The sequence below is a fragment of the Phyllostomus hastatus genome, unplaced genomic scaffold (assembly GCF_019186645.2).
Source record: "Phyllostomus hastatus isolate PE091 unplaced genomic scaffold, TTU_PhHast_1.1 phas_contig_150, whole genome shotgun sequence".
NCBI classification, from domain to species: Eukaryota; Metazoa; Chordata; class Mammalia; order Chiroptera; family Phyllostomidae; genus Phyllostomus; species Phyllostomus hastatus.
Window position 1 is genome coordinate 34,361,266 of NW_025333611.1, and position 22,777 is coordinate 34,384,042.

General features: G+C 55.8%; 1 protein-coding gene across 5 annotated transcripts in view; it reads left to right on the forward strand.

Annotated features, from left to right (window-relative positions):
• The first annotated feature begins 1,047 nt into the window (after positions 1-1,047).
• P4HA2 (prolyl 4-hydroxylase subunit alpha 2) overlaps positions 1,048-22,777 on the forward strand; it is a 31,982-nt gene continuing 10,252 nt past the window's right edge. For 2 of the 5 annotated variants that reach the window (XM_045828320.1, XM_045828300.1), the window contains exons 1-9: positions 1,564-1,745; positions 2,062-2,234; positions 9,946-10,045; positions 10,549-10,645; positions 11,029-11,180; positions 13,736-13,873; positions 17,719-17,958; positions 19,102-19,295; positions 20,072-20,248. In XM_045828320.1, coding sequence (XP_045684276.1) covers positions 9,964-10,045; positions 10,549-10,645; positions 11,029-11,180; positions 13,736-13,873; positions 17,719-17,958; positions 19,102-19,295; positions 20,072-20,248 — 1,080 coding nt within the window. In that variant the 5' untranslated portion in view covers positions 1,564-1,745; positions 2,062-2,234; positions 9,946-9,963. The other 3 variants (XM_045828313.1, XM_045828307.1, XM_045828328.1) reach the window with 3 other exon arrangements.

Genomic DNA, 22,777 nt, shown 5'->3' on the forward strand with positions numbered 1-22,777 from the left:
TATTGAGACCTGGTTTGCCGTAGAGAGGGAGCTGAGGAATGGGAGGGAGGTGAGGACCAGGAGACAGAGGGCTCTTTCAGGGGAATTGGTGGGGAAGGAGAGCGACACTGCAGTAGCTGGGGGTGGGGGGTTGAATGAGGGTTTTTTTTTCTGTAGCTACAGGCTCGGACATGTTTGTAGGTTGAGGGAAGGATCCATTTGGGAGGGGAAGGTTGACCATTCAGGAGACCACAAGGCTAGCTCCCAGAAGGAGGAGAGGAGGAGAGCATTGGGTGGGCCGAGGGTGGCATAACAGGATGTCATGGATGCAGGAAGTTTTCTGTTTGGGTTTAGCTGAGCTCTGACTAGTGGCTGACGCAGGCCAGAACTGCAGCTCCTTCTGTATTTTACCTGTGGTGTGTATTTCTGTGTGTGTGCCCGTGCCTTCCCAGCTCTGGGCTGCCAGCTTGGACAGTGCGTCCTGGGGAACATCCATCCCCACAGTGCCTGGGCAGAGGCTTGGAACCTCCCACTCCGGGCTCACTCCCTGATGAGATTCTCAGATGGATTTCCCCTCATTCATGTCCAGGAAGGATCATAGAACAGGCGTGGGAACCTGCCTGGCCACCAGGGCCGTTTCCAGCTCAGGCTGAGGTTTGCTGCATCCCTGCCTTCATTCCCTCCCAGACTGGAGCGGCTGAAGGAGCCACTGTTTTTGGCCGGTGTAGTATGGCAGGGTCTGGGCAAACCAAGGGTTGGACCTAGTGTGCCAACACCCCCTTCCCTCCCTCACCAGACCCTCGTCTACACGTCGATGAGGAGCTGTGCGTGTGGCCCAGGGGCTGGCGACAGTCTGAATCCCTTTGGGAGACTGGCCCTGGGGGTGGCCACCAGATCTCTAGTCCTCCTCAGGGCCTTCTCCTCTGCTCTGTACTCTCCTCGGGCAGCCCGGCTCCAGCCCCGGGTGACATTCCCCGCCCCACCTCACCCCCTACACACACCCAACCCCCCGGTGGTGTTGACCGGGAGGGGGCACTAGTTGAACCTGTGTCCATCAAGACCACCAAGGAAACGGGCACGAGCTGAGGCCAGGGGAGTCAGCCAGCATCCAGGGCCGCTCCCCGTACAGCACGCAGGCCGGGGTCAGGTCTGGGGCCCTTCTGCAGCCGCCGGGGGCTGGGACGGAGGGCGGGTCGAATTCCACAGGTGGGAGCCGGGCGAAGGGTGGCGGGCGCGGCGTACGTGCGGCGGGCGGCGGCCGACATGAAGGGCGCGCGGCGGGCTCCCGCCCGGCCCTGGGCTCCCACCTGGCTCGGGGCCCGCGCCGCGCTCCCGCGCGCCCCGGCGGCCCGAGCCTGCCCGCGGGGTCGCAGGCGGTGGCGACCCTTGGCCGAGGATCTCCCGGCTCGGAGCCAGGAGCCGGGCCGGCTCGGGGGCGGGAGGTGGGGACGTGGCGGCGGCTCAAGCGGGCGGGGCCGGCCGCGGCGGGAGGCGGAGCCGCGGGCGGAGGCGGTGCCTAGCGGGCCGGGCGCCGCCGCGGGAGGTTCTGGAAACGCCGGGAACGGCGTGTGCGTCCAGGTGAGCGCAGCGCCTGCTCCGCCGCCGGGTCCGCCGCGGGGCTCGGGCGCGGGCCGGGGGCGCGGGGCCGGGGGTCCCGTCGCCGCAGCGCAGACCCGGCCGCAGCCCCGCGCCCTCCGCCCTGCTGTACACCCGTCTGGGTTCCTGTCCCGCCGTCCCCGTCCCCTCCCCGGGCTCTGGATGGTGAGGTCAGCGGCGCCCTTCCTGCCGGTCCCCTCGGCGGCCGCGCCGGGCGGGGAACTTGGCCCGGCCCTGTCACGCTCCGGGAAGGGGCGGCCTGGCCCCGAGGCTGCCCGAAGTTGGAGACCGGCGGGGCGGGGCGGGTGGGGCGGGGTCTTCGGCGTTCGCAGACCTCGGGGGTCCGCTTTGCGTCAGTGAGTCCACTTTCCTGCCTCCAAAGGGCGAACGGCTGGCAGTCTGTGTCCTGACCCACCGAGGTCCACTTTGGCGCTCATGAAAAGACTGGCTGTTTTATTTCTAGTCGGTTTTTTTTTTCCTCTCCAGACATCTCTTCGGAATCTGCATTGCTTTTCCTCTGCGTCTGCGAAGACTGTGATAACTAGTGAAGTAATTCCACAAAGGGACCCTTCTGTGTGTCAGAAACGAAGGGGTTGCTACCCGGTGGGGCAGACCCACTGGACTGGAAGACCGGGGAAGTCCAGGACCAGAGCAGTGTGGTGAGTGCTGGGCTGGGAGAGAGCACCAAGCGGCGGATGGTTGTAGAGGAAGGATGCTTCAGACCAGAGGGCTCCCTGGGGGAGGTGACTCATTAGCTGGAGAGGTCAGATGAAGTCTGAATAAAGGCTAACTTGGACAGAGGAACAGCCTGTGTGAGAAGGATCAGACCTGGGCGCTCCAGTGGAAGCAGGGTGGTGGGGGAAGGGACAGTTTAGGGGGTAGCTGCCCATGGACCCTGTCCACAAGAGCTTCAAGTGAGAGGACAGTGCCTCGTACTGTGCCCTGCATGTGGAGAGGGATCAGCAAACCCTTGCAGTCTGAGAGTGATCAGCACAGCAGAGGTGGGCCCCCTGGCCTCTGCATTGGACACCTTTAAGATGGCATAGAAGAACATGAGAGTCCCTTCCAAGACTGAGACTTGTGTCCCCTGCTGTGGAGTGACACCCAAGGCTTGTGCTCCCTGATGGAAGCCTGACAGCAGCAGCCCTCCTGCAGGAGGTCCGGGCCCTGAGCACAAGGGCTGGAGAATGTCACTTTGTAGCTTAGGGCATGCTCAGATGTCTCAGGTTTTGCAGAGATCCACTCTCCATGTAAAAGTTGCAGAATGTTTCTGCATGTTGCTGCTGCTTCCGGCACATGTCACATCTGGGGCAGTATATTCCATGGTTTAGTTCTCTGTGAAATGGACCAAGATTTCCTTTGCCTTGTGCTTAAACTACTCCTGAAGTGCCCAGGGTGCAGTTCTCTCACTGGGTGGTTTTGGGCCTCAGGGTTCTGCCTCTTTGTTCACTTCTACTCACGAGATCTTTGGGCTGTGAATCCTTTGCTTCTAGTACCTTCTTATTCGCAGATGGCCAAGCGTGTCCAGTGTGCAGCCCTGCCAAGGAAGCCACGTAGCAAGGATGGAGAGTGTTGGCTGGAGGCCTCACCCCGGAGATGCTGTCATACTGGGCTACTGTAGTTCTCCGAGAGCTCAGCAGGCAGACATGGTGACAGCTAGTCTGGGGCGGGAGATGGGCCCTTCTGCCCTGCTGCAGGCTCTGAAATGGGCTGCCCAGGAGAGTACTTACTTTGCTGGTTTCCTCTGCTCACAGCTGATCTCTGTTTATTCCTTGAGTACCCCCTGTGTGCCTGGCTTCTGCTAGGACACGACTGACGCTGGAATGAGGAAGGGAGAGGGGGAAGTGTCAGCACTCTTCTTGCCCCTGGGTAGCTCATAATCTCTTCGTGATTGCTGCTTCGCGCTGGCAGCTGGCCGAGTTCTGGGGGAGGAGCCCAGAATGTGAGTGTTTATCAGGAGGAGAGACTGAGAGGGTGCAGCCCTCCGGAATGAGTGGGGTGAGGGAATCTGGGATCCACTCATTTCCTGAGAAAGCCTTACTTTTTGCCTGCCCAATTTGTGGCCACGCTGGCTGATAGTCTGCACTGCGCTGGTGGGTGTGTCCCTGACTCCTGGGATCTGTCAGAGTTTAATCTTATGCAGATGGCGTTGGCAGGAAGTGCTGTGATGCAGGCACGTGCAGGCCCAGAGTGCTGGAGTGAGAGTCACCCTGAAAATGTTGCTCAAATCTAGTAATTTGGGCTTTTGAAGTGTCTTGGTGGAACATCAGCCTGTCCTAGAGCAGAGAGGGAGGGTGGCTCCTGGGCTTGGGTTGTGCTGGAGATGTGGAAGGAGGGATAGAGCAGAGGGGAATAAAAAGTAGGGACTTGACTTTGTGGGGTGTGGAAGAGTGTCTTTTTAAGTGTTTGGGCGGTGAGTGTTCCAGCTGAGATAGGATCTGTCTGAGCCTGTTCACAAACCAGCGTCTGCCCTCGACCTTTCATGAAGTGCTTACTAGAGTATAGCCTGTGGTGTATCTGGAACTCCTGAGGGCCAGGGTGTGGCCAGCATCCTGCGGCCTCGTACTTGTAGGAGGCAGGGAAATACCTGAGCTCCCAGAGGATTGGCCCAGTGCCCTGCCTTTTGCCAGAGACATCCCTCCCTTGGTGAGAGTTCCAGCCAGTGACCGGCCGCTTGCAGGGCTATTTCTGAATGGCCGGTGTGCTTCCGCACCCCTGACGGCTCTCTCTCATGAATGAACATTGCATCCCTTCGAGCACTCCTGAGACCAGAGATGGCCCAGTTTCTGCCTTGTTTTTGGCTTCACTGTCCCATAGACTGGACCTTCTTCTCCAGGGGTAGCTGGGCAGCTGGCCACCTCGGGTCTACTGATGTGCCTGCAACACCCTTGGTGCTGCCGACTGGTGTCAGCTGTGCCTGGTGCTGCCCACTGACATCTGTCATCTCACTCAGTCCTCACAGCAGCCCTGTAGGATGCAGGTCCTAATGTTAGCACCATTGTGCAGATGGGAAAACGGAGGTGCAGGAGACCTGTAACTTCACTAAGGTCACAGGCCAAGCAGTGGTGATGGAGCTGAGTGGTGGTGGCGGTCTTGGGCTGTCTGATGCCAGGGTGGGCGTGCCCTGCTGACTGGACTGTTCTGCCCTGAGCTGGGCTGCTTGGTCATTTGTGAGCTGTGATGGATGTCTGGGCAGGGGCGTCTGTCACCTGAACTCCGGGCACCATGTTCCCATCTTTTGGCTTCATGTTGCTGTCTGCCTTCTGGTAAGATCCAGCCAGGGGTGTCATGAAGTCGCTTTGTGAACCGCAGTAAAGTCCTTGGCCCGGGCAGGCCTGCTGTGCCAGGGCAAAGTGGGGCTCCCTCTTGTTGGGAGGCCCTGGTGCTGTAAGCCAGCAGATGTTGCTGAGAAGGGTTGAGACAGAAGTATCTGGTGGAAAGTATGTTTGGGGTTTGAATCTCTGCTCTGCCGGTGATTTGCTGGAGCGTGTCAGGTGTGCAGGAAACTCTCTCAGCCTCAGTTATCTCTCTGTAGCTGAAATGGAGATGACAATCTATCTCGTTTACAAGATTTGGGTTAGGATTAGAAGGTAGAAATGAAAGACTTTTGGAATCATAAATAGTGGTTATCTCAGCTGAGTTCCCAGAAAACAGAGCCCGAGGCGGAGCATAAGTGCTGACTGCTTGGTGGGAAGGTTCACTTGCAGGGCCTGTGAGGGAGGGGCGGGGTGGGGTGGGGCGGTGGGGAGGACAGGAAGCAAATACAGGGGACTGCTCAGCAAGCTGGCTGGTCTGCACACGGCTGCGCCAGTTGTTCGGCCACATGGGCTGCCTCTGGGTGAGCTCGACAGAAAGTCCATGTCACAGGAGTTCCTCAGTGGACCTCTTCTGCCCTTCACAGGTCAGAGCTGCCTCGTGAGGCCTTAACTCCCCCTGCTCCTGGGGTGCACTAGCAGGGCCCCCCAGCAGCCCCTGGGGAGGTGGACGTGGTATGTCCTTGGGGCCCCCAAGAAGTGGGAGGAACCAGAGGTTCGGGGCCTGACAGTCTCCTCCACTAGGCCTCAGGTGAGCCAGCTGCTCAGGACACAGGTGAGGCCCAGAGAGGTGGAGGCGGTGAGTCCGATGCACGTGGATTTCGTTCTCGTGTGGATTTCCTTCTCTTGAGTTGGTCTCACCTAGACTGCTAAGTCTCTGCCAAGACGGTGACTGAATACCCAATGGGGCTTTTGCAGGTCGATTTTTACAACTTTCTCTGCAGCTTCATTGCTTATTTACTGGAGCAGGAGACTGGTTTCGATGGTGCCCAAGTGGGAAGTACACATCTACGTGTTTGTGGCCCAGAGAGAATGCCTAAGGATAACTATAGGTGAACACCTCGGCTTTGCTAGGTTCTCGGTGAAGAAGAGCATCTTTCCTGTGGGGTGGTAGTTGGAGGTATGAAACCTGGAGTCATAAGATGGGGCTGGAGAGGGCAGCAGGGCCAAATCAGGAGAGTCCAAAGGCCCCTGAGGGCTATGGAGTTTGGACTTGATCCTGAGGGCAGTGGAGAGCCTTTGGAGGGTTCTTAGGGAGAGAGAGACCAAAGGAGGGGCTGTAGCAAGCCTCGCTGGCTGCTTGACAGAGCGGAGGTGGGTGGGAGGCCAGGCGAGATAAGAGAGCCGTGCAGGCAGCCAGCGTGGCTGTAACAGGGGGTTGGGGGACTCAGACCAAGGTGATGATGCTGTGTGACATTGGGTGAGGGGAGCAGGGTACCTCCCCTCCTTCCCTGGGGTGCCAGTGACAGCAGTCTGTGGGCCTCAGGGGACATCCACATGCTCAGGTGGTGGGGCCTGTGGGAGGCTCCACACAGCTCCTAGGTTTGAGCATGCCTGTCCTCTTGGCTTTGCCGTCCCGGAGTGGGCCACACTGCTAGGAGGCAGAGGTGCTGCAGGGAGCCCTGTTCAGGCAGGTTTGGCCCCTACACAGAAGGCAGGCAGCCTCTTGTTCAGTGCCAAGCAAGACCTATTCTCAGCAAACCCATGTTCTGTCTCTAGGCTGTTAAATACATTGTTAAAAGGCAAGCTGTTGCATTTGGGTTGCAGCTGGGAGCTTGGCAGAGGTTCCTGCCTGATGGATGAGGTAAGGGGAGAAGCTAAGGACGCTGCTGGTTTGCAGCTGGAAACATCTTTTCGTGCCCAGTTGGCCAGGTTATAAATGTCCTTTCCAAAGAGAAGGCTTGTTGGGGACTCTGATTGTATGTCTTGGAATTGCCCTTGCTTAGAAACAGTGCTGGTCGCCTGGTGGGTGAATCACTGTCCCTGGGGCATTGGCAGGGTTTGGAGGTCCTGCCTGTGGGGGTCCCAACTCAGACTGCTGGCTCTGCTTTGGAGTCCATTTGAGGGGCCTACTTGATTTTTTTTTTTTTTCACTTTAAGCATATTAGAAAATCTACGTCAAATTCCCCATGGAGCTCCTTGTAGAAAGTTTAGGAAATACAAATAAACATAAAGAGGAAAAGAAACTTATTTCACCAAGATACAACCTAGATTTATGATTCTCTTCTTGCATTGTGTGTGTGTATACATAAATTTGCATATGTGCAAATGAAATGAAATATAAAAATGAAACTATAGAGTACATGTTGTGTGGGAGCCTGCTCTTCTCACTGGACAGTATGCTCGGACCTTCACTCCACGGTATATGCGCATGGCATCCACTCACACACAATCCATAGCAACCCTTCACAGGGAGGAAATGCCGGTCTTCCGCTGTGGTGGTCTCCTAACTTGAACAAGTCTGTGGTGAAGTGTTCTGTGTTGGGCGCACGATGTGGGCCAGGCATGGCTGTCAACTCAGGAGCAGCTCTCATAAAACTCAGTGCTGGTTTTCTGCCCAGGCTCCGTGCCACATTGTTTTCTGTAGAAAGAGGTTCAGCATTGCCCATTTCCAGGACTGTTCAGCATGGATTTCTAAGGGTTCCTGGAGGGCATCAGCAGCACAGGGCGGGCACAGAGACTCCCACCTGCCTCGTCCCCAGGAGCCTCTGAGTACAGGCATGAGATGGGATGCTGCCCACTCCCAACCTGCCCCTCTTTGTGCGAAGCCTTGGTGTTTGGGGGGCCCAAGATCAGGAGAAACAGGCGGGGCCTGGGCACCCCTGCCTGTGGTGGCGGTGCTGCTGGCAGCAGTCTGGGGCTCCTTGGGCCAAGCTCTGTGGGCCAGCAGAGTTGTCCCCTCCCCCATCAGAGCAGGGCTTTGCAGGCTCTTGGGAAGCAGTTTCCCAGAATCCCATCCGAGGTTCTCTGGAGCTCTGCCTCCAGGCTGGGACTCGTGGTTGGGCTGGGTCTAAGCTGGACAGCCCATTCCAGAGAAATGGCTGCTGGTGTTCATGTACTGAAGGAACTTGGGCGCTTTCTCCTGTGTCCTGTGAGGCATGGACCATGGACAATATCGCCAGGGTGATTTGAAAGCAATGAAGAGGCTTCTCCCTCCCTTGAATTTGTCACCTGTTCTCTGAAGAGGTATGCCACTGCAGCCAGTGACACACGGGAGGAGCGCTGGGGTCTCCCATGTCTAACCATGTCTGGTCTAGTCTTCTGCCTGAGGCCCCCTCTCCCACCAGCCTGTGCCTGTCAGCTGGTCCCTCACTGTCCACAGATTCAGTCTTCTGGCCCGGGTTTTTACTGTCCTTTCCCTACAGATACACAGCAAGGTGCTCTCCTGAGCTAGTCTAGCCTCTTGAGAGATAAGGAACAGATACCAAGGCATATGAAAGGGCCTTGTGTAAACAATAAGAAAGGCCTTCTGGAACCCTGGGGCAGAGATGCAGTATGGTGAGCCTGGGAGCACACCTGGGGCTGCATCAGGGGGACCTGAACGCCCCCCTCAGAGCTAGCCATACTCCCCTTCTTCCTGTGACTTGCTTTCCCCTGCTGCCATCACTCCAGGATGCACCCCTTAGAATGACACTCCCTGTGCTGCAGCAGATTCTGGGCTGAAGGACCTTGTCCCGTAAATCTCTGGGCCTCCAACACCTGGGGCACTGATGGGCGAGCCTCTGGCTCTGCAGACACTGGGTAGAAGCACAGACAAATGAGGCCATTCACTTACTCTCCCCTCCTCCTGAATCAAGAACCCGTTTGGGGGCAGGGGTTGTGGTTGGGCTTCTCTGAGCCTAACCTGGAACCACAGTGGATTGGGATTTCTTCTGAGAAGGCGAGGCAAGGAATGGCGCATGTGACTGTGCCAAATTGAGCATGGCAGGCCAAAAAACCCCTGGTATTAGTCAACTTGGACTTAGAGTTGTTAGATAAAGCTTAGATTTTAGGGGGAAGCATTTGTATTTCCTTTCTTTTCCTTGTTTTCTCTTAGTAAATTTCCTGTGGGGCTTGGCCAGAGTCGAGCAGGAAGAGGAAGGACTGACAGAGCTGAGCTCAGATGGGTGCCCACCCCCAGCACACCCCGAGCTGCGTGGCTGAGCTTGCAGCGGCGCCTGAGGTTTCTGCTGTGTGCTTAGGTCCAGCACCAGTGGGGCTTGTCGCAGGTTGTGCCTGCTGCCTTCAGGGCTGGTTCTAGGCTCCTGAGAAGGTAGTAGCTGGCCTCTCACCCACGTGAGCAGCACAGCCTGGCCCAGCCAGGGGCTTGGGCCCTGTGTGGCTGGTTCATTTCTGTATCCAGAGTGCCTAGTTCAGTGCCTGGCACACGTGAGCCTGCAGTAAACATTTGTGAATGGGGACGCACCTGTGAGGCCGACACATGCTGGGGAGCCTCCTTTTGGGAAAAGTGGCGTCTGCCTGGCATGCCTGCTCCCAGAGTGTGGTTGCTGTGGCCCTGTGCAGACTGGCAGGGGCAGTTTTTATTCCCCGTCTGGTCGACCAGCTGCTGTGCACTTCGTCATGGGTGTGGGTCCCCTGGAACATCGTGTGTTGGTTTCTCTTTCTGTCATTGTCTCTCCTCCAATGTCAGTCTCCTTGTGGGCAGGACTGCGTGTTACATCTGGGTCCCCAGCACCTGGCTGTGCCCTGGCACGTGCAGAAGGAAAGGCAGAAACAGACAAGCTATCTGTGAAACAAGAAGGGGTGGGCCAGAGTCTCAGGCGCACAGACTGTTAGAACCAGTGGTGACTGACCCCCGTGCAGTCCAGCCTTCCCATGTGGCCGGTGGCTGCCAGGAGCCAAGAGGGCAGTCTCTCCCAGGGGCCCATAGCCTCCTAGAGCCGGGGCCAGAATTGAGCCTACATCCCTGGTTTACCCCCCGCTGATCCTGAATCTCCTTAGCCTCTGTCTGCTGGGTCAGGATTTTGGCGTGTTTGAGTGTGTGTATACAAGTGCACATACATGTGTGTCTCCTCCCCCACTGTGCACCCAGTGACTGTCACTGAATACCTTGCAGACGCTGCCTTCTGCGACCATGAAACTCTGGGTGTCCATGTTGCTGGTGGCCTGGTTTGGTGTCCTGGGCTGTGTGCAGGCTGAATTCTTCACCTCTATTGGTATGTGCCCATGGGGCTGTCCCCTGCAGAGCAGTCTTTGGCTCAAGTGCCCTGATGTCCCTGCCTGAGGCCTGTTCTCATTCAGGGAGTGGTGGCCTCACCCACTGGTTCTGACCAGTTCTTGGGGGAGTGGGACTTGCAGAGTTGCCCTTCCCCCTCCGAGGCCCTGGTTATGTGGCTGTCTCGGGAGCCAGCTGTCTTAGCCGGCCCCCATCCCTGGGAAGTGCAGGCTGCTGCTGGGCCACCTGCTCTTCCTGACTCCCTTTCTCCCAGATGGGGGAGTGGTTCTGAGCAGAGAGCATTCTGCCTCTGTCTTCCTGAAGCTGGGGGCCGGGACCGTGTGAGCGCCTACTCCGCTTTAACTCCAGGTTCCCATGTGCCGAGAGCACCGACAGGCCTGTGGCCCAGGGGACTGGCCTCTGTGCTGGTGTTCTGTGCCCCGAGGAAGGGGGCGGGACATCTCTCATCCACTTCTCTTGGGCCTTTTCTCCCGTCCCCTGTAGGGCACATGACGGACCTGATTTATGCAGAGAAGGACCTGGTGCAGTCTCTGAAGGAGTACATCCTTGTGGAGGAAGCCAAGCTCTCCAGGATTAAGAGGTGCCCAGTGTCCTAAGTCCCCAAGCCCACCCTGAGTCAGCCCTTCTGCCCCCCCGGGAACCCATCCAGGGCATCCATAAGAGGAAGCCATTGAGAGAGCACTGTGCCGCTGGCCAGGAGTTACCCCATGGCCATCCCCAGAGTGGCTCCATGTGGGCTGATGACCCACTGCCTTTTCCTTTCTGTTTAAGAGCCTTTTTGTATTTGGTGGGCTCCACTGCTCTTGTCCAGATTAAGGGGCTGTAAGGATCCATGGGGCCTTACTGTATTCATTCTTTGTTGCCTCTTGGTGAAGAGCATCCTAAGTCCCACCAAGGAAGTAACCACAGGTCCAGGCCCTTGTGGGTGAGTTTCTCAGTCTCCTTTTTCCTCTGGCTCCACAGCTGGGCCGACAAAATGGAAGCTTTGACCAGCAGATCCGCTGCTGACCCCGAGGGCTACCTGTCCCACCCTGTGAATGCCTACAAACTGGTGAAGCGGCTGAACACAGAGTGGCCCGAGCTAGAGGGTCTTGTCCTGCAGGACTCGGCCGCAGGTGAGGGATGGTGAGCAGGTGCTTGGGAGAGCCTGGGGCGCGTGTGGCTGAGCCTGTCCTGGGTCTGGGTCCAGGAGGGCTCGTGCGTGTGTGAGCAGGGACCCTCTCGTCTCTTGTCCTCTCCCTTCTCAGTGGGGACCGACCGGTGACTGGCTTTGTGGTGTAATACGTGTGAGTAATCAGTTCTTGCCTTTTCCTTGTGTTTTCACTTCCCTTTTTTGGTAGTGATTTTTTCTAATCATACTTTAATAATACATTTTTATAGAAAAGTTGGGAAAATACAAAAACATTCACATAAGGAAATGACAGTTCTTAATCCAATTGCTTAGTGATAATAAGTACTGCTCAAATTCCAGGTTTTTTAGACATACATATACATTTAAAAAAAAATGGAACCATACGTATTTACCAGGGGTGCCGACCCACTTGCTCTGAGGGGCCGAGTGAACCAACAGAAGTGAGTTGGGGGGGCTTGGTGGTGGGGCCCACACGAGCTGCAGTGCAGGGGCCTCATCTGAATTCATTCCCACTCATGTCTTTTTTATCTTTAATTTTTCCCATTCATGTCTTTTAGATATAAAATAAATCTACTGGCAGATTTGTGGCATAAGAATATACTGTTTTCCTACATTTTGCAGCTTCTCTGTATGCCCATTAAGTGCTCTTCTGAAACACCATTTTAATGACTGGACAGTCATCTGTCATACAGATGTCGCGTAAACTTGGTCAAGCCAGTGGATGTGGCCTTGTTTCCAAATCATCAGCAATCTTGCACACACATCTTCTCTGGTTATTTTCTTAGGATACATTCCTAGGAGTGGTATTTGCAGGTCAGTGCAGGGACTTTTTTAAAGCTCTAACTGTGCTTGGCGCTTTCGCTCTGATAGAACTTTCTAGGCCCTAGCATTTTCCTCTCAGCAGGAGATGGTGGGGTGGGCCTTCCTGCCTCTGAGCCCTGAGCCCAGCCTCCAGGACTCCCTGCCTCGTGTCCCCGAGTTGGGAGTGCTGATTAACTTCAGCCTAGCTGTTTCTCTGGCCGAGGCCTTTCAGCCCTTGTGGCCAGACTGGGCTGGGCTTGGACAGGGTAGCCTCTGGGGAGGGGCTGGTGAGCTCAGCCGAGCTGGAGCTGTGCCCAGTGAGCTCACCGCCTGCAGAAGCTGAGGCTGCCTTTCCCAGGCCCCGGCCTCTCAGCCTGGGCCCGCAGCTCAGAACTGCACGTCTGGCCTGTGCTGTGGGAGAACAGGCCCACTCAGGGGGCCTTCCGCTCTCCACTCTTGTTGTCCACGCCCCTCTCCACCATCAACATCTCTTTTCTTTGGGAAAAAAATTACCTGGAGGAGACAGGATAGGCCCACAGAATGATAGGTTCTTTTCACCTCCAATTTTCAGAGTTCTCACCCCAGAAATGAGGGGACATGCTGATACTGTGGCTTTTTCTGGGGTGTGTTTTCTTTTTCCTGGATTGTAAACTCTTTAGGGTCTCTGGCCATACAGTCAGGAAGAAGACAGCATTGCAGCGCCTTGGCCCCCAGGTCCCCAGGCGTGGCTAGGAGTGGGTGTGTAAGCTGGAGTCGTGAGGGCAGGTGCTATGGGGACTGCCGCTCCGGGGAGGAGGCTGGGAAGGAACAGCTCCAGAGCTGATCCCAGATCCCAGCTCATGGGCAGAATTGCAGCCTCTGAATCAGCATGGGTCAGGGAGGGGGCCTGGCCCCGTCCTGGAGCCCTGAGACTGCTAGAGGTGCACATCTTGCTTTACAACAAGGGCTTAGAGTTCCAGAACAGCTTTCTTGGGGTTCTCTAAGGTCAGGGGTTCTCCTACCCTCTAGGCTGTGGTCTTGAACAGCACAGCTGGGGAGTTCCTACCCTGAGGTCATAGCAGGTTTGAGTGGTGGGGGTTACCTAGAGAGCAGAACAAGGCCCAGTGCGGTCTCTCAGGGGACTGTGCTGGGCCAGTGCAGCCCCACCTGGCCACGTGGAGTCCTGGTCCCTAATCAAGGGGGTGCAGACAGGGCCAGATGCCTCCAGCACTGTCATCATCACTGTTCTGGATGATAAGGGCCAGTGGTCAGTGGTGAGTGGCCACCTGGGCTCCCTGAGTTAACTACCTCTGTCCCTTGGGCTCCTCGGCCTGAGATGTGGGCTTAAAGTCTGTGTTTACCTGGTCAACCCAGTGATCCTGGGTCAGGGTTTTCCATGTGAGTCATTTTCCACTGAGTGGTCAGCAAGTCCTCTCTGTGCCCCTCAAAATTACCCTCTCTGTCCTTTGTCCCTTTTATCTCCGCTGGTCCAGCTGATGCTTTGGAGCCAAGACTCCCACATGCTAACCAATGCGCAGGGCCATTTCTGTCCTGTTCCCAGTGAGCAGCACCGGCGGCTGGTACAGTGAGGGGTAAGAAGGGAGAGGTCTCCATGGAGGAGCCATTGGGACAGCTTCCTGGTGACAGGGAACCTACACTAGCCGGAGACCCTACTACAGTGAGGACCTCTTTGGTCCCAGGTGGCGTTCCTCCCCTGGGTCAAGGGTAACCTCTTGCTCTCACTCTGTCATTTGGAAGGTTTTATTGCCAACCTCTCAGTTCAGCGACAGTTCTTCCCTACTGACGAGGACGAAATGGGAGCCGCCAAGGCCCTGATGAGGCTTCAGGACACATACAAGCTGGATTCAGACACGATTTCCAAAGGGGAACTTCCAGGTAACTCACCACTCCTGGCTTTCCCTGTTCAGCCTGTGAGTCTGCTGCAGGGTCTGGGCAGGGCTGGAGCCACTGCTCACCCGTGGTCTCTGCCCCCAGGTGCCCCATCACCTCTGGCAGTGAGCCTCTCTGGGGTTTCCAACTGGTGGTGGACCCCTTCCCATGACAGCCATCTCCCCAGAGCCTTGTTCCTGCAGCCTCCCTCCCTGTATGAGCCAAGTTCTCTTAGTCTGCGTCTCAGGGAAAGCCGAGGCTGCTGCTCAGGACCCCCTTGGCTTTGCCCCCAGCACACCACTCAGACCCCCTTCCCTCCCCCTCCCTTTGGTTTCTTCCTGTCCAGGGCTGATCTCTTGATTCACAGTCGCGTCCTGTTTGCCCTCAGTTGCAGTCCCTGCCCCATTCCTTCTGCGAGGACCTCTCTGGGCTCTACCCCTGAGCTTACAGGCGGGCTCTGTTCTCGCTCATCTTACAAACTCGCCCTCAGGGTCAAAGGCCCTTTTGAGAGTCTGCTACTCATAGAGCTCTTCCTTCCCCTGGTGAGGCTGCCGAACAGTCTTCCTCCACTTCCTTGATTCCCAGGCCTTCCCGAACGCACAAAGCCTGCCCCTCCCCACTGACTCCCATCCGCCAAGCCTGCCGCCGGAAGGTCACCAGGGGCCAGGCAGCTGCTAAAACCAAGGACAGGTTCAGACATAATGTTCTTTAACTTTCTGCAGCATTTGGCACACTGATGGCCCCTTTCTTCCTGCTATTCTCCCTCCTTTGAATTCTGGGACACTGATCTTGGCTGTTTCTTTTTTGGCCTCTGTGGTTATATTCTCTCAATTTAAATCTCTCCCTCTCTCTCTCTCTCATTTTTTTCCCCCACAGGCCCCTTTCCCACTGACTGTTCCAGTGTGTCTATAAGAAGATATCTGAGGTTTGGGGAGGGCTGTTAGAGGCCAAAAAACTCAGGAATTCAGTTAGACCCCGTTAAACCTTTAGTACCACCTCCCCTAGGGAGACCCTGGAGGAGGTACAAGCAAAGGAATCATGGTGTGTGGGGGAAGGAGGCTCTCTGTCGTTGGCCGGTTAAGGCCTAGAGCCCTGGTACTGAGGAGCCTGTGAACCAGCACCATGGGCATGGACTTCTCCTTATTCCTGCCTTGGTCAGGTCTTCGACCAGCCAGGCCATGAGGCCAGAGGGAGAAGGCGGCCTGGGGCACCTGCAAGATCAGCTTGCCCTATAGCTGCGAGGCGATTGGTGGAAGAGCCACCAGTGTGGAGCCACGCCCAGGCACTGGTCTTTTACTGCAGTTAGCAGTCCTGTGTGTGTCCTGGAGGACCCAGAGATACAAGGGAGTTACTTCCTAGGACTCCACCCCTACCTCATGGTCTCCCTGCACACCTTCCCCAGGTGAGCCCAGCCCTTTCCATCACTCGAGGTATCACCTGTACGTAGATGACATCAGATCTGAGTTCCCTGTCAAGGCTTATCCCCTGAGCTTCCAGCCAGTGCAGACAAAGGCCCGTGGGACAGCACTGCTTGGATGTTCCATTGGGCTCCTCAGAATTCACATGTCCCAGACTGAAATCTTTGTCCCTTTCTGAGCTCTCTTCCCATCTCCTTCACCCCTTATCTCAGGAAAAAGCACCTCTATTCATTGGCTGCCTACGCCAGAATCCTAAGGCTTGGAGATTCCACCTCCCTAATGTCTTCTGTGCTCGGAGGCCCTGATCTGAGATGGCATAGCTCAGAGAGCAGGAGGCCCTGACTGCAGCTCTGTGATCACTCCTTTCTCAGTGGGGTCATTGGAATACTGTTGTGACTTGTGTACCTCCAGCTCAGCTCTAAAAATCACGTACCATGTGGTCTTTTCTTAAATCCTCACCTGAGGATATGTTTATTGATTTGAGAGAGAGAGGGAGAGGGGTAGAGGGAGGAAGAGAGAGGAAAAAGAAAGAGAAAGAAAGAAACATTGATTGGTTGCCTCCTGTGTGTTCCCTGACCGGAAGGGAACCCACAACCTTTTGGTATACAGGATGACGCTACTGAGCCACCCTAGCAGGGCCCACTATGTGGTCTGAGGCACTCATCTCTTTTTGTGAGTTCCAGATCACAGCACTTAACTTTCAGGGCTTCACCTAAACTCCTTTTACGAGCAGTCTTTGAGGTCCTGTGTGACCTTGTCTCACTGGCCTCTTTGCCCATTGGTTGGATAAGGCTTCCTCAACACTCAGCTCCTTTGCTCACCCCGTGCCTTCTGCAGGATTCCCTTTCCCATGCCAGCAGGCCTCCTGTCTGGTTGCCCTCCAGCCCTCAGCCAGCTCAGCTGGCCCTCTCCAGGGGGTAGATATTTGAGTTGGCTTCTGGGGAGGATGCTGAGTATCTGGGAGCCATTCTTGACATTCTTGCATCTGTGAAACATGTTGATAATAGCTATGGATTATTACCATCCTGGGGACCATAGGAGATATCTTTGTACATCATCTCTTTGAATTCTTGCCATTGGTAAAAGAAACAGGAGGAGCAGGAGCCATGAGACAGATACCAAAATTGATGGTATCATCTCTATTTAGAGATAAGGGGACTGAGACTCACAGAGGCTAAGTAACTTGTCCATAGTCACACTGCTGGTGGTACCATAGTGAAAACCGCCCTGACCCAGACCCAGAGCTCCAGCTTGCTTGACTGTGTCACACTGCCTCTGGCAGCATGGTTCCTGGGCCCCCAGAGCCAGAGGAGGTCTGTGGGGGCCCATGGAGTGTGGACAGGGGCTCAAGAAACCCCATAATCTCTGGTCTGCCTACTACCTCCTCTTGTCCTCAGCTCTCTATTCCACGTAGTTCCTGAGCCACCAGGGTGAGCAAACTCCGGTCTGTGAAGCTGCCCGCCCATCGCAGCAAGGGTTCCGTTCCATGCAGAGCCCCATCTTGGACATTGGGCAGGAAGAGCCCCCTCAGAGGCAGCTCCTCCATGTCAGCCAGGCCAAGTTACTGGTAGCAGGGCCATGGGGAGGTACCCTTGTTTTCCAGGACGGGGTCGCAGCTCCTTCTTGCTCTCCATGGGACCTACTTCCAGGGTTCTCCGAGGGACACACTCACAGCCCCTACCACCTTACCACCACCTTAAACCCCACATCTCCCCATAGCTGACACACCGCATCTTCTTCTTGACTTGAAGGGTCTCTTCATGGGCACTTTCCAGGGCTCAGCCTGCAGCAGATGATGCTCAGCAAGGTCCCTGCCACCTAACGGCCAAAGCCGGCACTACAGCCTTGGCTCTTGGCCTCCCTTGGTGTCCGTCTCATGGCTCCTGCTCCTCCTGTTTTTTTTACCCCTGAGGTCCTCTCATCATTATTATTCTTCCTCTGTCCTTTCCATACAGGTGCCCTCTGGGGCTCTGGTCTCAGCCACCTTGTCTGCTCTTTCCTCAGACTTCTCCTGGAAGCACTTACCCTCATCCATGCTTTAGATGCCAGCTGAGTTCTGTTTTTTATATTCAACTAATTTTTTTACCCTCCAGCCTCACACATCCAGCTGCCCACAGACATTTGCTGCATGGCTCATAGGACCTTCTCCTGAAATATGGTGGGCTTCCGGGGCTGCTCTGTATGAAAGGCCCCTTCCCACTCAGTTGAGGGGCATCTGAGGCTCAGAGGTCAGCTGTGAGCCGCAGCCCGCAGTAGGGCCAGCCTGGCTGTGCTCACAGTACCAATGGCCCTTTGAGGTGTATGGTCTGAAGTCCTGGTTAGGCTCTTCTGGGAAGATGCCCCTGCCAGTGGCCCAGGCCTCTTGGATGTGGGGGTCTCTCTCCCCAGTGCAGAGGCCCCTTGGAGCCTGACTGTTTGCCTTGCCTGCTGCAGGAACCAAGTACCAGGCAGTGATGAGTGCAGATGACTGCTTTGGGATGGGTCGCTCTGCCTACAATGACGGGGACTATTACCACACGGTGCTGTGGATGGAGCAGGTGCTGAAGCAGCTCGATGCTGGGGAAGAGGCCGTCAGCACCAAGGCCCAGGTGCTGGACTACCTGAGCTATGCTGTCTTCCAGTTGGGCGACCTGCACCGCGCCCTGGAGCTCACCCGCCGCCTGCTGTCTCTTGGTAAGAAGGTTCTAGGGGAAGGTCAGATGGGGATCGGCAGCTGGCAGGAGAACTGGCCACTGTGCTGGCCACCACCTGGCCATTCTCCTGGGACTGAGCCAGCCTGACCTGTCCCCTGGCCAGTGACGAATGTCTTACTTCTTTCAGACCCAGTCCAGCTGCCAGCTAGCTCTTTAACCAACTCAGATCTGGCCTGTCACTAATGGGCACACTGAGGCCTGTGACCCTTGTGGCTGTTGTCTAGGAGTTGGTGCTGCAGCGCACCTGCTGTTCAGCAGGACAGAGATTCCCCCGCAGCCAGCTCAGAGCAAGCTGTGTGGCAGGGTTGCCGTGGTGACAGTAACCGGACCCTTGGGCACAGGCCTGCTGTCTACCTGGTGGACTTGCCCTGGCTCTGGTGGTTAATGTGTTTCATGCTGTGAGACTAATGGGGTCAAAAGCACTGTGTTTTTAAAACCATCTGTTCCGCCTTTTAATAATAGATGGAACATCATAGTCTGGAAATGCTTTTCATGAGTCTGATGTCCACTAGTATATGCGTGTCCAGCAAGATGGATGTGGGAAGAGAGATTTATAGATTCCATCATGTCAGTAAGCACCTTGGACAGGGAGTCAGGAAACCTTTGGAAGGGGCACAGTAATTCTGGCTCCTTTGTGTTGTGAGGCCCGCATGGTGGGGCTGGGGCAGTGCCACGTTGCTGTTCTTCGTTGTCACTATTTCAGCCTGCCTTCTAGCTGGGGCCAGCTTGTGATGGGGTCACCAGGGATGGGTGTACCCTAGGGGACAAATGTAATTGGCACACAGGCAAGTCGGGGGGCAGGAGGCAGGACTCTGGACCTGTGTTCTTGGGACCTCCAGGGAGGCCTGAGAGGGCAGCCCCCTCAGTGACCAGCTAAGTATCCCTCCCCAGCCTTCCTCGCCCCCCATGTGCCTTCATTGCCTTTTTCTCATCGATGACCAGAATGGGAGAATGTCTGTTGTCTTTTTTGCTCTGACTCTTGAACCTGCTTAGGTGCTGTGGAAGGCAGCTGCTGCGTGCAAGTGCATTGCTGGGAGGGAAAACCACTTATAGAATAATTTCTCTAAATGACCTAACAGATGTTTGTGGTTTCCTCCTCCTCCTTGTTCTTTGCTTTTTCTAGACCCGAGCCATGAACGAGCTGGAGGGAATCTGCGATACTTTGAACAGTTGTTGGAGGAAGAAAGAGAAAAAATGCTATCAAACCAGACCAGAGCCGAGCAGGCGACCCAGGACAGTGTCTACGAGAGGCCTGTGGACTACCTGCCAGAGAGGGACGTCTACGAGAGCCTCTGTCGTGGGGAGGGTGTCAAACTGGTGAGACACGTGGGCGGGTCTGGAGCTCAGGCTGTGGACCGGTGCTCCGACTCTGGACAGGCAGATTGGGGGAGGATGTTCCCCTGTAGACTACTTTTCAGCGTCTTCCCTAGTTCTTTGTAGTGTCTGCACAGGCCGACGTGTGGGCATTCTTTGAGGTATAGGACAGCAGACTTTCTCCCCTCAGGTCCCAGGTAGCTTTTCAATTCTCTAAGTTATGCCTGAGTCCCCTCCCTACCCCAGCACGCCCAGCTTCTGCCCAAGTCACTCTCGGGAAGAAAATCCTGGGTGTGGCCATTCCTCAGTCCCCAAGGAAAGTTGTGGGCTCTATAGGACAGTCTGGTGTCAGGTATCACTGGCCTTTGAGAGCCCTGGGGTCCCAGGGGTCCCAGGGCTCCCAGGGCTCCCACAAGGAGGCTCAGGTGTGAGGCAGTCTGCCTCCAGCCTCTGGGCCAACTGCTTGGCTCTCACTGGCCCCTCCTCCTGGAAAGCCCCCACCCCAGCCCTTTAAACCTACTCACATCTCTGTGAGAAAGGACAGGGGTTACCCTCTGCCACAGAACCCAATGGTACTCTGGGGAAAGAGAAACATTGCCTGATGTGTGGGGTGTGATTTTATGCCAGTCAAGCTGAGAGGCTTTTGATTTCTTCTGGGGGTGGGGGCGGGGGCAGCAGCTGCTGGACATGGGGTGTGAGTCCAGTGTCTGCAGCTAGCCAGCCTGGGGCGGTGGGTTGGGGCCCGCTCAGCTCGGGGCCTGTTGCTCTGTGCTCTGCAGACACCCCAGAGGCAGAAGAGGCTTTTCTGTAGGTATCACCATGGCAACGGGACGCCCCAGCTGCTCATTGCCCCCTTCAAGGAGGAGGACGAGTGGGACAGCCCACACATCGTCAGGTACTATGACGTCATGTCCGACGAGGAGATCCAGAGGATCAAGGAGCTCGCAAAACCCAAAGTAGGTGTCTCTGCAGGTCCCTCTTGGGTCACTCATCCCTGGAACCCGGGGGGCAGTTTGTCCTTCCCCAGCTGGCCTTGGTCGGTGTCTAGTGTGAGTCCGCTAGGGGGCGGGGTACTGAGGAGCTGCAGACTCAGTTTGACCTTGTGGGCTGGTGGGAAAGAGATCTGAGGAGCTGATGGGGACAGCCAAGGCACACTGGGGCCAGGGCAGTCCAACAGGGCCGCGTGTTGCCCCCCTGTGGGGGCCGTGGTGTGAGGGCGAGTTTTTAGGAGGTATGCTGTAGGGTGCCACCTGGCTGGGTCCTGGGGAGCTCCTGATCGGACCTGCAAAGGGGGAGAAAGAACATGTTTACCACGTTGAGTCTCCTCCTCCACCTTGGGCGTCATTATGGATTCATATCTCTTAACATTGTCTGCAGGAGGCCCTGCGTGAGGCTCATGGCATCTACTCCTGGGCAGGTGTTTTGTTCCTGTAGCTTCACTTTGTTTCTCCATCACTGTACTTTTCCCAGTTACGTTTCTGTATGCTAAACTGTTGATTGTAAAAGTATGTTTCCTAGTAAAGCTAATATTTATAGAGTTCTTGAGTGCGGCAGGCCCTGTTCTAAGTGCTTAACATATATTAATGGCATTAAGCAGGCTGTGTCGTCCCATTCATCCTCCCCACGAGGGGGTGGAGACTTGTGCCCATCACAGCTTGCCACTGAACTTATTCCTCTTTTGATTTTAGCCAATTCTCTTGGGTTGTTCAGATAGTAGTTTCACCTGCAAATAAGAAAAAAATTGTCTTCTTCTTAATAGTTATAGCTCCCTTGTTTTTAGTGTCCTATTGAACTGCCCCAGACTTCTGGATCACTGATACAAGAGGCACCCGTGTCTTGTTCCTGAATTAGCTGAAAATTCCTCTGGTATTTCACTGCTGCATATGCAGTTGGCTGTTGGTGTATTGCATATCTGTCATCATGTTATAAAGTTATTCTTCTATTTCTAGTACATAAAAGATTTGAAGGAGTTGATGTCTTTCAAAGATAACTGCTTGCTGCCATCTCCCCTCCCCTCTCTGTCACTGGTGATTGGCAGGGAGGATTCTGTCCCTCATAGAACTGTAGCAGCCAGGAGGCCCCGTGCTCACAGAGAGACCTAAGCTAGGTTCCTGCCCTGGCCCCCAGGTCTCATCTTGGAACGACCTTGGTTTGAGTTGCCAGAGTCAGTTGTGTCACTGATGTGGCCAAAGGAGGGTTTAGCTAGTGTGCGTGGAGAATGGGGACCAGGACCTACCGCTTTGCACCCCCTGGATCAGCTCCACAGCCTCCAGGAAAGAACACCACATTCCTGGTTGCCCGGTGAGAGAGGCATTATGTGTCCGAATCTCCTGAGAAATTCCTCACAAGTCCCTTAGACCCAGGCAGTGAGGCATTTCTCTGTGTGTGTGCGTGTGTGTGTTGGGAAGGGGTGGGGGTGGTGCACTCATGCACGTGTGTGACATGGGCGGTGGGAGTGATGCTGGGAAAACTTGTGTTTGAACAGAAGCCATGCGAAGAGCCAAGCACGCTGACCTCTCCTTTTCCGGAGTCTCTGAGGGACAGATGCTATGCCGACTTTGAAGTGGGGCCGACGAGCTTAACTCGGCCTGTGGGGAGTGCTCGGCAGCTGCCTTTGAGTCCCCAGCCTGTTTTCAGAATAGCTGTCTGTCCCTGGGAGCAGAGCACAGTTGCCCAGAGCCTCCTGTGGGTGTCTGGCCAGCAGCGAGGCCCTGGTGCTCTGATGGGGTCTCGCGGTGGCTATGGCTGCCATCAGGGAGGAGCCCTCGGAGCACGCTGGCTGTCCCACCAGAACATGACAGAGCAGCATGGTGTCCGAGCTGGTCTCACCTCCTGACCAGCCTCTGGCCCACCTTCTCCTCACCATCCCTTTGCCAGCCCCACCTGGGCTACCGTCATCCCTTGCCCTGACTTCTGCCTCAACTTCCTCATTGGCCCCTTGCTCCCACTCTGGCCCACCCTATTCAACTTTCCATGAGGACCCTTCTTACTTTCAGGTTGTGAGTGTCCCTGCCTACCATAAAGCCTTCCCTTTTTTTCCTTGGCTGCAAGCTCACATCCAAATCCATGCTGTGCGGCAGTGACCCAGCTGGTTCTCGGCCCTCCCCACTTGACTGAGTTGTTTGAGGGCAGGTGTCACACCTTGGTCACCCAGCACAGTGCCAGGCATGTAGGAGGCACTCGTTAAGCGCTCACTGAAGTTCAGGACAGGTGCTGTGGAGGAGGGGGTGTCCTGGTCTGTGGTCTAAGCCATGTGAGTTCATTAGGACGGTCCACAGCTGAAGCACTGGGGCAGGTCCAGGCAGCACTTCCCCCCCGGGAGTACGTCACTACACCTGCCCGTGAAGCCTGGGGGAGATGAGGTGGGCGAGGGGTGTGCGTGTGTGATGAGGTGGGTGAGGTGGCTGGCTTCCTGGCAGCAGTTCATTTGGTTCCACTTGTAGAACTTCCTTTCCTGACTCTGTTGTCTGACCTTGGAGACTTTG